This window comes from Sphaerodactylus townsendi, linkage group LG09 (assembly GCF_021028975.2).
Source record: "Sphaerodactylus townsendi isolate TG3544 linkage group LG09, MPM_Stown_v2.3, whole genome shotgun sequence".
In the NCBI taxonomy this organism is placed as follows: Eukaryota; Metazoa; Chordata; class Lepidosauria; order Squamata; family Sphaerodactylidae; genus Sphaerodactylus; species Sphaerodactylus townsendi.
In genome coordinates this window covers 59,488,120-59,502,445 of record NC_059433.1, presented here as the reverse complement: position 1 = coordinate 59,502,445, position 14,326 = coordinate 59,488,120, and the positions used below count along the sequence as shown (strand labels likewise).

The window sequence follows — 14,326 nt, the reverse complement described above, 5'->3', positions numbered from 1 at the left end:
TGAGCCCAGTGCATTGCGCACCTCTCGCCCCCTTGGCGCTATGCCACTGCTGAGTGCCCAAACTGGGGCGACGGTGCATGTGCCCACCAAGAGGGCTCTGAGTACCACCTCTGGCATGTGTGCCATAGATTCGCCACCACTGGCTTACATCATTCTGCTCTCCTCTGTTTTATCCTCATAACCAATGCCTTGGTTAGGCTGAAAATGTGTGATTGTCTCAAGGTCACATACAAAGCTTCAATAGCTTTCAAACCTGGAATTTAAACCTGGATCTCTCAGATCCTAGTCTGACACTCTAACAGTATATTACAATTAACAATAAAACCCTCAGCAGTGTTATAGCCTTCCAAGTGCATTGACTTCAGTGGATTTAGAAGGATGCAACCCTTCTTAGGATTGCATGGTGGTAGACATTCTTTCTAGGTCAAAAAGCTTTGGTGGTGAAAAGTGCCATCAAGTCACAGCTGACATGGTGACCCTGGAGGGTTTTCAAGGGGACAGATGTTCAGAGGTGGTCTGCCTTCATATGGACGGAGACAGTTCTGAGGGAACTGCGACTGTCACCCAACAGGCTTCATGTGGACGAGTGAGGAATTGAACCTGGTTCACCAGATTAGAGTCTGCCGCTCTTAACCATGACACTGTGTTAGCTTTTACAAACTGGAAAAGAGACAGAGACATATATGGGGAGACAGTCCTGAGTTGTGAGCATGAGCAAGGCTCAATAGGAGATAACCCCCGAAGTCCCTGCTCATTATCTCCCACTCCTGTCCAGGAGACAGAGCAGCAAATGTTTCTTCCTTCCTCATATTTGAGAGGCATTTTGAAAGTCAGTGTGACAAACTGCATGTGCTCATTAAGAATTCCCGAGCCCTTGCCAGATATAAGTGCTTATAAAGACATACTGGGTGTGCTCAGCTTGTACAGTTGCCAGTTCTGGGTTGGGAAAATCCTGGAGATTTGGGGGGGCCGTGCCTGTGGATGGTGAGGTCTGGGGTGGGAAGGGACCTCAGAGTGCTATAGTGCCATACAGTCCACTCTTTGAAGTAGCTATTTCTTCCAGGAAAACACTGCTTAGGGTTTTAATCAGTGCCAGAGCTATAAGGGGGTGGGGATGCAGGGTGCCACAAAAGGGGGGTGCGGGACAAGGTCGGCCACCATTTTGCCCGCCCTTACGCCTCTGGTTTTAGTGTTAATTGCAATGTACTGTTAGAGTGTCAGACTAGGATCCACGAGATCAGGTTTAAATCACAGGTTTGAAAGCTACTGAAGCTTTGTATGTGACCTTGAGACAATCACACATTTTCAGCCTAACCAAGGTATTGGTTTTAAGGATAAAACAGAAGAGAGGAGAATGATGTAAACCCCGTTGTGTCTCCATTAGGAAGAAAGGTATAAATGAAGTAAATAAAACTCCTCTAAGGAATTACATCTACAGTTATTTGCAGTGACAGTTTTGGAAATGACCATATCTAGAAAGGACACCTTTTAAGATAGTTGATGCTTTCAGTAGGTGTGTGGTGGGCAGAAATTCAATACATGTGTTAACAGCGTCTTGTGTGTAGGCTACACTGGCAGACAAATAAGCAGAGAGGTTGACCACAAAACTTCCAACTAACAAATTGCAATTCTAAATGCTCTCATTCAAAATAATTCTCTATGGCTCATTCTGCACACGCAGAATAATGCACTTTCAAACTGCTTTCAGTGCTCTTTGAAGCTGTGCGGAATAGCAAAATCCACTTGCAAACAGTTGTGAAAGAGGTTTGAAAATGCATTATTTTGCGTGTGCGGAAGGGGCCTAGAGATAGAAAACTAGCACATCAGTCAAAAAGGTTCTCCCCTGGCTCTTTTCCTGCTCTGCTGATTTTCTACTTGCTAGGATTTTTTTTTTGAAATATAAGGACCATTCAAAATTATAATTTGTAATCTGAAGTGATATAGTGAAGTCTACCATTTTAGTATTCTATTGCCTCATTCTATTGCAAGTATAGACAAAGTTACAATCCCAAATTTCAGGAAAGCATTTAAGGCAATGTCCAGGTGAGGATCATATACAGAGAAAGCCTGAGGCCACAAACTGACATAACAAAGATCCTGAAGGCCGAACCCTTCTACCAACTTGTGACTTTGCTAATTGAAATCTCCTCTCTCCTATTGGCTACATCAAGAAAAAAAAGCTCCTTTAAAACTCATCCTTTCCCATTGAGAGAGTTAATAATAGTGCAGGTGTTGGTTGAGCAAAACTTTGTGTGTGTGTGTGTGTGTGTGTGGGTGTGGGTGTGGGTGTTAAGGGTTAAATCCTTGGTCCCTATGCTGCCTCTAAAATGTGTGAATGGAGATCTGTGACCTTCCTCACATCTGCTTGTGCCTTTAGTCATAAGTAAAACCTGACACAGTAAGTCTAGACTCTGTCACACCAGAACAACAAGAAAATTTGAAACATTGCTTTGTTCAGCTTCGCTACTGCATTTCTCAGCTGGAGCGCCTTGCTCTTTATATGTGTCTTTCAGTTATGTGGCTATAAAAGGCATAGAAATATACTGGGGGAAAGCTGGGACTCCTAACAATATTAAACACTGAAAATTCATTTGGTTAAACCAAAGTGCAAGAGGATCTCACAGAAGAAAAAAAATATAACAAAATTTAAAAAGGAAACTCTTGTGCAAAATGCCAAGTCTCGTGTATCTATGTTCTATTTAAGTTAATTTTTCTGCCCCAAAGCAGCTCAAAATAGCAGCGAGGATTACACATTAGGTGTGAAATCTGACACATTCTTCATGCCTGAGGCCCAATGCATTTGGTCAGATACTAACTGAAGTGCTAGCATGAGATTTGTACACCCACAAATGCCAAATTCTGAGGATTATATAACAAACCAGATGAGTAAGACCTCTGATGCCATCAGAACCTCAAGATCCATTTACCCTAGATCAGCCTGTACTGTTCTGTTCTTCTCCCAACCTCTTCCACCTCAGATCTTCCACTTCCTTTCCCCTACCCCTCTGCAAGGCACCAAGGTGTGCCATAATCGCACACAGTGTTATGTATTACTATTGCTTACGCATACGCCGTGCCATATATAGCCCAGAATGGGGCTAAGTTTGTGCTGCAAAAACTTATTAACTGGTTGTCACACCAAGAGGACTTTTCACTTTGAGCAATGAGTCATTTACATTTAGTCATTACTGAAAAGAAAGTCAAAATTAACCTGGAGCTCCAGCTTCAAATATAATTAATGTCTTGAGGCGATTAAAGTGGCATCCAGCATATTTAATTAGCAAATGAAAGGGACACGGAAACTTCCTTTATTAAGCACATCCCTCAAAGCGTGTTTCAAATTATTATTCTTTTGCTATTCTTGTTTCTAAAGTTACGATGGGCCACTGTTTCTACAAAGCTCTTTCGGATGCTGAAACTTACTCTAAATTGACATTATCTAGAACTTTGTGGCGGTTCCATCGTCCATGTGAATTCTGTGAACACTCCAACAGCCACACCAGAACCAGGCTAACAAAAGATGAGCTAGTTTTGCATTAGAGTACTTACCTTTGCCCACCAGCTAGAAAGCATGAAATATGTATTGACATTTTCTTCGCCAAATTGTTCGGCTATGTACAGCCCTAAGGATCCATACTGATCATATATGTTTCTTTTGGATACATCAGTTAGTATTGCATGAGCGTTATTGATTTCTTTAAACTTCTCTGCTGCTTCTGGGTTATCAGGGTTCTTGTCAGGATGATATTTCAGTGCCAGCTTCCTTAAGAAAGCAAGAAAAGGAGGAGAATGCTGTGAGCGGACTGTTACTGGTGCTGGAAAAACACTTATTTCCTGAGCAGAGAGTTCAAATGGTAGATTTACCGTAAAAAATCTGAATCACTGTAGATTTTGTTCCAATAATCATTGTTTAATACTACATTTTTTTGTTAGGTCTTCACTCAAATAGGTCCGTGGTTTCTTTTCAGATTTACTAGTTGCATTCTTTCGATAGAAAATATGATTTTTTTTACTTTAGCAGATACTTTAATATATATATTTTTACAAGAAATATATCAAATGATTTTCAATACTTTGCTGCTTAACAACAAAAAGCTGTTTTAATTAAAATTATATGGATAATGTTATGAAACACTGTATATTTAAATAGTAAAGATTATATTGTATGCAACCTGTACTGATTTCTCTCCATAATCACAAGTACAAATATGTGTTCCTTTAACATCACACAAACTGAGATTCTGATGATTTCATCCTGAAACCACAGTACATCTGGGCATGAACACATAATTTTGAGTTTATTTGGAAGAGAGTACCACTTTGCTGACTGGGGGATTACTTCCAGGAAACTATGTGAGGGCTAGAGTCCTAAACAAATATGCAAAAGATAAAGATGCTCTGTATACACCAGAGTTTATAGCTGAATAAATGTAGCTAGGATAGGTTCTTTGGAAGTAAGAAGGAACATAACTAGGGGGCACAAGGGAACGGGAACCCCAGGCATCATATCAATGGGTCACATGGGTGCACTTTGCCACCTGCCCCCTCCTTCCCTCTAGGAGCAAGGCTGCGGGGTTGGGGATGCATCCCTTGGCATGCCCTGATCCAGTGGCCTTATGCCCTCGTGTGTTCTGTTCTTTTCTCTCCACTTCCTCTGAGCAAGGACGTTGGGGTGTGTCCAGGTTGAGCCTTTCCTTTTCCCCTTCCCTAAAGCAAGGAGATCGATGCATGCCCTGAGTGAGGACATCTGGGAGCACCAAGGCTGCCAGGTTGGCCTGGAAGCCTAGCAGCCCTGTTCCCTTCCTTCCTTCCCTCTCACCTCAGCCTCAGCATTCCCTCCATTCACCCCCAGCCCTTTCCCTTCCTTCTCAGCTGCACTGTTCCCTTCCTTCCCCCTCCTACTCCCCCAGCCACAATGTTCCCTACCTTTCCCCCACTCCCTCCCTTCCCCTCAGCTATAATATTCTTTCCCTTTTCCTCTCAGCCCTCCCTTCTTCTCCAGTCTTAATGGAGCAAAATAACCCCCAGAAGAGAATGGTAAATTGTTGATATAGGAAACTAATTGTTTCAATTGTTATTGAAACAATTTCAACAAATGAAATTGTTGCAATATGGAAACTAAAACCCAATGCACGATTTTAGGTAAAGTTACAACTTAAGGCATGTTGTCAAAAGATTTGTAAAAATTACTTAGTATGGGCTTTGTGAGGTAAACAGATTACTGAGTGCTGCATTTAGAATTTTGATTAGTCAAGCATTGTGCAAAGTAAATGTTTTTTAAAATACCCATGCATTTGTCAGCTAATTTTTTAAAAATGCCAATCCCCTCATCCCAACAGATTTCCAAGGGTAAAATTGGGAGCAGTGTCTGTTGCAGAAGCAGGGAAGCCTCCAGTACCCAAGGGGAAAACTGTCCTCTGTCTCTAATGTGTTTGGGTATGTGTTCCATTTCAGTACTTGCCCCAGATACCATTTTCTCTAAATGCTGGGAGGAGGGGGGTCATAAATATTTTTGATTGCCACCTAAATATAGGTTCCTAACAGTCAGCTATTAAAAACTGGGCTGTGGTTTAAGGTAATATTGAGGATTCCTGTGTGAAGTTGTAGAAATGAGCAGCTAAATAAATCAATGTGAGAAAAAGAAGTGCTAGGGGAAGTGGGGGAATCTTTGACTACAAATATAACACGTTTTCTGTCAAAATCAGAGCCTGCCTCTCCAAATTGGGATTCATTGGGGAGGATGTGTAAATGATCTCCTGGATAAGAAAAAGAACAAAAATTTGAAGTCAGAGTTTCTTGATGGAAAGAACCTTTTTTGCTCAAACAGTCATTTTCAGCCTGTGAAAGTGGAACATAATTTTGTTACCACTTAACACTTGGTCCAAGCCACAAAGTAAGTATCCTTAATGTATTGTCGAAGGCTTTCACGGCTGGAATCACTAGGGTGTTGTGAGTTTTCTTGGTTGTATGGCCCCAGGTATATATACTCCACTTGCTTTACTACCATCAGATCCTCTGAAGTTGCCAGCCACAGATGCAGGCGAAATGTCAGGAGAAAATGCTACTGGAACACGACCATATAGCCCAGCAAACCCACAACACCCTAAGTATCCTTAACCTTCTATCTAAATGCAAGAATCTGTTAATATACCTTGAACTAAAATGATTCAAGTAGATTGCTCATTATTATTAGGCTGCAACTGAACCAAAGTCTGCAAGGGAAAGGGTTGCATATAAACACAATAAATAAATAAACATATGCAGAAATTAATTCAGGGTTTACAAATGAGAGTCCTGGGAATACCAACTTTATTGAAAAGGGTGGAGGCATGATCTAGTCCTGATGGAATGAGCAGATGTGAGGCTATGGTGCATCTTGTAGTAGATGGGAGAGGCAATCCTGTCTGGGAGCCAGCAGTCAATGCAAGGAGTATGGATTTACCAAAACCATGATCTAAGAAGGAGCGATGCAGGTGGGGGTGCTTGTCTGTAATTTATTTGCTGTCAACAATCAGTAATAAGAACAACTACAATCAAATATAAAATAAAGAAGTTCCAACAGCTTTTGGAATTGCATCAGAATAAAAAATTAGTAATCATTATTGCAGCACTTAACAGCTCAGAAAATCTGTCCGCCTGATTTTCTGTATTTATTTACCAGAAAGCAAAACTGTGCTACAGATCTAGAAACCCACTGATTCTATCCCAGAAGTAAATGGTCCAATCTCCATTTGTTGTCTTTCTCTGCCCAATCAGCCAGTATAGGTCCTAGTATTTCATCTTGAAGCTTGTTATATTTAGGGCATTTTAGGAACTTATGTTCAAAAGTATCAACTTCATTTAGGGAGCAGGCACACAGCCTCTGCTTGTAGGGAACATTCTTTCATTTGCCCTCTAATACTGCAGAAGGGAGGGTATTGCTTCTAGCTAATGTTAGCATCCTCCTTTGAATTTTGTTTTCTAAAAAAAATAAGTAGGATGCAGGGTGCATTGTGCACCTGATATTTAAGATTGTCCGGTGACAAATAGATAGGAACAAGGCTTAGATCTAATTGTCTCTCTGTATTGTGTATTCTTTGTCTAACTAGTGACTGAGCTTGTTCAAGACCCAGGTCTAAAAGGGGGGGGGGGTTTATCCCAGTTGCTGCAGTGTGCCTTGAACAGCCTTTTGCCAATTTGATTGAAACTAGTCCCTGAGTATCAAGGGTAGTAATCCTTGGGGATTTAGAAGGCCTACAGGTTTTAATTTTTCTTCTAAGAACAGGACACAGAAATGTATTTAGATGGAAGCAATGAAACCAATGCTTCATTAAGATAAAATCATAAAAATGTCAGCATATGGGTTGGATCCAGATTAAATTGGCAATTCCTACCAATTCCTCTTCCCTCTGCAGATACCCTCATGTCAATCCTCAGGGTCCTCTATTCCTCATAAGCAGAATTTTGTAGAGATTAGTGGGCTGCAGTGGGAGGAGGAGGCAGGAAACTTCCATTCTGACACTGGGAAATATAATCTAGATCCAACCCTATGTCACAACTGTAACAACAGATTAGGGTGGATTGTGAAAACGAAGCATAAACCCACTGACCAGCACATGCTTAAACAAATTTCAGTAAGAATAATACACAGAAAAGCAGATAGCAAGTAATGAAGATGCTTTATAGTACTAGAATGTACACATTAATCTGGTTTTAAAACCTTTATAAAGCTACACCAAGGACTTGGGTTCAAAACACCACTAGTAAAAGGGTCCAACACGGAGCATGCATTGGTATGTAGTGCCTATGGTACACAGATGTGTAGAGCCTATGGCACACAGATAATTGCATTCCCATTATGAAAATAATTACAAAAATGGTTTTAAAGATTTGGAAACTTTATCTGCTTTTGTACAAGAATCTTCTAAAATTAGCAATTAGGTAATTAGCAGGTGCCCTCTAGTGGCAACAGAAATAATTGATATTCTGTTTCTCAAAGGTTATGAGGTTTCTCAAAAGAGATGCAAGGGAAGTGTTCCAGTCTTTATCTCTTCCTCCAGGGATACTGTTTCTCTACTCCTCCATTTTATCTTAACAACCACTCTGTGGGTTAATGAGGCTGAGAGAAAGTCAGTGGCTCAAGATCACCTGGTGAGTTTTATGGCAAAATGTGAGTTTGACGAAACCAGATCTCTCCAGTCCTAGATGCCAGTCCATCTCTCTAGCAATTGCTAAACCACACTGCTCTCTAAGTGCAGTCCTAAGCAGAGCAATACCCTTCTAATTCCACTGACTTTGGTTGTTCTGTATTCAGAGCTGAAATGGGAGGAGTATCTAGTGATGTTCATTCTCATAAAAGATGAAAAGTTTATCGTAAGGATGGGACACATAGCAGAAATATTTCTAGATAGTGCATGAGACAGTACTAGACAAGACTAAACAAATTAAATAGCATTCAGCTGAACACTCCATGTTTTATTAGTATTATTTAGATAAGAGATATCTGTGTGCATGCATTGTGCACTAGTGTTCACGTACAATATGTTGCGGTGCCATCGATGTTCATCATTTTGGATCATAAAAACGTCCAAGGAAAGAAGATATCTCCCCCCCTTGCATTCCTCCATATATACTAGCAGAAGGAGTTGAATGCTAATGGCTGCTCAACGACCAACAACTAGCAGCAATATTAAAATAAATAGGTGCTTAATGGGAATGAAATGACAAATGCCTCGCCTTTCTTTGTTCAAAGAAATAGGGCTGGACAGTGTGGTGCTTTTCTTGCCTTAGTCTAGAAACTTAAACAGAGCTGCAATGTCCCATCAGCTGCTTTGTGTAGGCAGCAGTTCTGCAAGAGAATGGGAAAAGGGAGTGTGGGATTGGAGAATCTCAGCATTCTCTCCCTTTGAAAAAGCAACCACTCCTGCACTGCCTATTGAAATATTAGATGCCAGGGAGGTGCTGAAAAGAGTCTTTAAGTCTGGGCATGTGGCTTCAGTATCCTTACCTTTCCATGACCTGCAAAAGCAAGATGCAGCATGTAAAAAAAAATTCAGAATGAATCATGCAAAAAAAAGGTTAAATGTTATAATTTTGCAGAGTGACATTAGATTGACTTATTTTGGTGAAGAATGTGATTTGAGTGTTTAGAATACACAAAGCCTGCCATAGCTCTAAAGGAGCGACAGAATTTAAACTAATCTGAACTAATTGAAACAGAATTTAAACTAATCTGACCTAATTGAATGTTTTAGGAGAGGATGATGCCTTTACCCTTTTCTCTCTAGGGTCTGTTGACCTCTAATTCGCTTTTCCTCTGAGGTTGTCTGCAGTTCTAAACACGAGGAACTTGGAAGCATAACTCAGTTCAATCAGTGGGATTTTCTTCTAAGTGGTACTTAGAATTAGAGTGCTTAGTGCATTCTTATACTGGATGTTTAGTAAACTAGTTGGTTGTATTGGTTGGTAGTACCTCACTGGGGTACATTTATGGGCTGAGAGGCAAAGTCCGGTAGAAGTTCTACTCTCTGCTATTATGTTAATGAGAAGCTCCTATTCATTTCAATGGTTTTTGTAAGGGATAATAACTTGGAGAAATGAACACTTGAAGTGGAGACCTGACAGCTCATTTAAAATTCTGAATATTCAGTTAAGTGATAAATTGATACCAATTGGTAGAAAATTGGTACCAATCTTGGTAGGAAAAATATATATTTATAACATTTAAATATCATAGGTATTGTCATTCTGGCAAAGACCAAGCTAACTAATAGCAATAGGAAATTTGAAGTCAGGTATTATAGGATTATGATATGGCATTGCAAACTAGTTAGTTCAGCAGCAGGATTGGAGATTCATGAAACTAATTAACACAAGTGAAAGGATCGGTTTTAAAAAATCCAAGAAGATGACTCATCATTTTGTCTTGCAAGTATTTACAACCATTCCATTAAGTGTGAATCCCTCTGATATTTCCACTTTATTCAGAAGCAGCCTCTGTTTTTACCTATAATTGCTAATAAAGATGGATAAGGCACCCCTGTTAGTTTTACCATAGATTTCTATGTAAATCATCACTATTCATGTACAATGCAAAATGAAAACCACTTTACTTTGCATTGTTCCATGACAACTCTTCCCTTTGGGGATTAGAGCATCTTGGTCCCAACAGAATATGAAATCAACACCAATATAAACAAGCCAGAAGTCTGAGAAAATGACTAGGTACAGTGTCAGCCATAAATTTAATTCTGGGAATCAGCAGCAGAAGTTTTAAATGCCATCCTAAGCAGAGTTACACCACCTTCTAAACCCCACTGACTTCCATTAAAAGGGTGTCCATTCAGGATTACATTGTGATATAGTCTACCACAGTGAGAGCATTTTAAAAAAATGATCTTTAGAAACTAGAGGGCTGCACCATTTCTCTGAAGAAATGGAAGGAAACTATTACAAACTGCCATAAAAACCTGATTTTATTTTAGGAAGTTGGTATCCCCCCTCCCCCCAACAATATTTTGCAACACCTTTGGAAATTTCAACCTGTTTCTTAAGAAAACTATAAACAGCACAGGGTGACAGAGAGTGCATCTATCAAAATGGTACTAGTCTTTGTTTGATCCTGAAATGTGGCATCTTTGTCATGATTGGGGGACAAGGATTGCGTTTAAAAAAACAGCACCCACAGTCACTCATGCTTATTGCCTGCTATGGCTTTCCCTTAAAAGTATCAAGGAAGCAGTGGCGTAACTAGGAAAACTGGAGCCCTGGGCAAAACCTGAGTTTGATGCCCCCCCCCCCGGGCGCGTGCCTGGTGCAATGCGCACCCCCGTCCCCTTGTAGCTACACCCAGTGGCTTATCTAGGTAAACTGGAGTTTGGCGCCCCCCCCATGGGCAGTGGCCCTCCCCCACTGTGACCAAGCAATGATTTTTTACACCAGGTCGTTTCAAAGTCACCATCACATTATAGAACATGCACAAACTTACTAATCTGAACACGGCAATAGGCCATGCCACACAGCAGAAATATTTTTAAAACATTTTCAAAATGCTTTCAAAATGTTTTATTACTGCTATGAAAACATTTTATGGTGTTGTATCCAGTCCCCCCAATTGGGGGAAACAGCATCACTTTCAATGTTATTTAAACTGGGAACCCCAGATTCTCCCTTTAAGGTGGATTTAAAAGGAGAATCTGGACTCCCTAGTTTAAACAAGCAATGCTGGAATCCACCCCCAAATAGCATCATTTTCAATGGTGTTTAAACTAGGGAGCCCAGATTCTCTTTTTAAATCCACCTTAAAGGGAAAATCTGGGGTTCTCAGTTTAAACAACATTGAAAGTGATGCTATTTTGGGGTTGATCTCCCCCACCCTGAAACAGAATCACTTTCAGTGTTTAAACTGGGGACCTCAGATTTTCCCTTTAACTCCATGCCAAAGGGGGGATTTAAAAAGAAAATCTGGGAAAATTTGGGTGGTGCCTGCTGTCAGGGGTGCAATTGTTAAGCTAGCAGCACCAAATTTTCAGGGTGTAGCCCCCATCTTCTGTTAGCTCCCATTGGAAACAATGGGTGATGGGGCACCCCCTTTGGGAGTCCATAGCTTTGGACCCCCTGGACCAAACTTCACAAAACCTGGGTGGTATCAGTAAGAGACTCTTCTTATGATACCTCCTAGGTTTGGTGAAGTTTGGCTCAGGGGGTCCAAAGTTATCGACCCTCCAAGGTGTAGCCCCATCTCCTAAGCTCCTATTGGAAACTATGGGGGATGGGGCACCCCCTTTGGAAGTCCATAACTTTGGACTCCCTAAAGCAAACCTCACCAAATCTGGGTGATGGCATCAGGAGAGTCGCCCAAAACATCCCTGAAATTTTGGTGCTGCTAGCCTAAAAACTGTGCTATCTGCAGGCCAAAAATAAAAAAACACTGAAAATACAAAAAATCCCACAAACAAACCTGCAGTTTTTGTGCCCCCCACAAGGGGGTGCCCTGGGCAACTGCCCATTTTGCCCAATGGGAGGAACGCCTCTACAAGGAAGAATAAAAATTGCCCTGATCATCTTGATTTGGTGCACTTGGGCTATTAGGGGTTGATGAGTGTTCTCTTCATTAGTCTTTTGTGGGGTTTTAGACTCTGGTAGTGAATATTCTCGCTATGCATTGAGCAGGTGATGTTTGCATGAAGACAGAAACATTCTAGAATATACAAATAAAACTGGGGGGCTGGGGAATGCAATGTCTGCCTTAAGCACCTTGTTCGTTGGCCTTAAAGCAGAAAAAAATATTATTTGGAGGAAGTTTTTATGTTTTCATGCAGCATTTGCACTAAAATTGGCAGTTGGAGTTTATTTTCCTGGCTTTTGGTATGGGAAAGCTTTGTTTCTTCCTTTGTTATCTGCTGAACAGCAAATGGAGGCACAGCAGTCAATTGCCATTCTGAAATGAGATGAAGAATCCTGGAAGAAGCCTCCCTGCCCTCATGTTTCTCCACTGTGTTCCCTTTATTCTGAGAAGCATCACAGACAAAAAGTCATGTGGGTCAGCAGCTACCATGAGATAGGAAATCAGACAGAATTTCATTTCTCCCTCTTCTATCAGTGGAATAGCAACCCATTATATTTATAGGAACCTGACTCAGATTTCTCACCTCTTCAAAATTGTGTTTTTCCCCCTTAATCTGATCAACTTATTTTTGTTTGTGGGGAAAAAATAGTTATTAAAAACATGTGGGCATTATCTTTTAAAGTCACTGAAACCAGATGCAGCCTGTATGGAACATTCACAGTCTCCCTTCCCTCCTAACTAACATGATATTTATCTGTTTGCTTTTTCTACATCTTGTTCCCACTTGATTTTTGTTCTTATGGATTTTTTTCTTTCCAGGGGGGTTTGAGGGGAAGGAGGGGGAACACTCTGGTTTTGCTTTTCAAAGAGAGAAGGTTGGGCCAGCAGCCCCACTTAAAGTGGAGTTCAGTAGTACCACTGAACGAACAAGGCCATAGTAAGAGTCTACCCTCTCAAGAGGTCATTTTTGTCTGGAGATCAGCTGTACTCCCTGGAGATCTCCAGGTCCTGCCTGGAGGTTGGCAATCCTAAGTAAAAGCTTTCCATAGTTTTATTATGAATATCTGAAAGTTGTAAGATACTCACCGCCTTAAAAATATTATCCCAGACCTCAGTTTAAGAAATGCTTAAAAGCTTCATAAATACCTGTAACATTTCTTAATTTCATCACGGGCTGCCCCTTTCGTAAGACCCAGGATTTCATACAGTGCTTCTCCTGATGTAGATAAAGCTCGCTGCCTTTGTTCAGCCATCTTATCAATGCATTTCCAGGAGTTCTAATGTGCAAGAAAAGATATCACAGGGCTAATGTTTCTGAATTACTAGAGAAAAAAGCAAACCTTTGATATAATAAAAGCTTCAAACTCTGATCCTCCCTCTCTCCCTCATGAAATGCTTCCAGGTGATTTGCAAAACAAAAATATGCCACAGAATACAGAGATAATATAACAATCCAGATCAGGGGTAGGGAACCTGCGGCTCTCCAGATGTTCAGGAACTACAATTCCCATCAGCCTCTGTCAGCATGGCCAATTGGCCATGCTGGTAGGGGCTGATGGGAATTGTAGTTCCTGAACATCTGGAGAGCCGCAGGTTCCCTACCCCTGATCCAGATGGTTTGGAAAGTTATATTTTCCCTTGCAATCTGAGCTGCCTGGTTTGCCTGGTGTTCTCCAAAACTTATCCTACATACAAGCAAGTCTACCTCAAGGTTCTCCTCCTGCTTCCTGCCTGATCAGATGCCCAGTGCTTCTTCACCCACCTTGTCTTGTCAGTCCACCTCTTCCTGATGCTACTGTGCAGCACCCCCAGGTTATTAGCTTGCCTTTCCAAGAGAAATGCAACTTCTTCAAGGACACAGTGGCTACTCATTCCCTGAACAAGTTTCTCATTGAACCAGGGCACATTGTGGCTGAGCAATTTCATGCTGACAGCTTCTTGTGTGGATTTGGGTTCAGTTTATTTGTCAGCCTTTATCCACCTCATTATTATCTTTAAAAATACCTGGAGATTTGGGTGGTACAGAGTGGAGAGGGTAGGGTTTGCGGAGGGAGGGATTTCCATGGGATATAATACCTAACCAGAGCCATTCGAGGGTGGGCAGTATAAGAAATCTAATAAATAAATAACCAAGTGGTCATTTTCTCCAGGTGAACTGATGTCCGCCGCATGGAGATCAGTTGTAATTTCCAGCTACTACCTGAATATTGACAACTTCAGATCCACCTGACCAGACCAACCCAACTTGCAATTATCACAGACACTTTGGAGTACCTTATC

General features: G+C 41.1%; 1 protein-coding gene across 2 annotated transcripts in view; it reads right to left on the bottom strand.

Annotated features, from left to right (window-relative positions):
• The window catches only part of DNAJC5B (DnaJ heat shock protein family (Hsp40) member C5 beta), a 47,700-nt gene that overhangs the window by 9,099 nt on the left and 24,275 nt on the right, over nt 1-14,326 (bottom strand). For both annotated transcript variants that reach the window (XM_048507751.1, XM_048507752.1), the window contains exons 3-4: nt 13,193-13,323; nt 3,550-3,763 (exon numbers count right to left, since the gene is read on the bottom strand). In XM_048507751.1, the coding sequence (XP_048363708.1) occupies nt 3,550-3,763; nt 13,193-13,299 (321 nt within the window). In that variant the 5' untranslated portion in view covers nt 13,300-13,323. The remainder of the gene's footprint in view (nt 1-3,549; nt 3,764-13,192; nt 13,324-14,326) is intronic.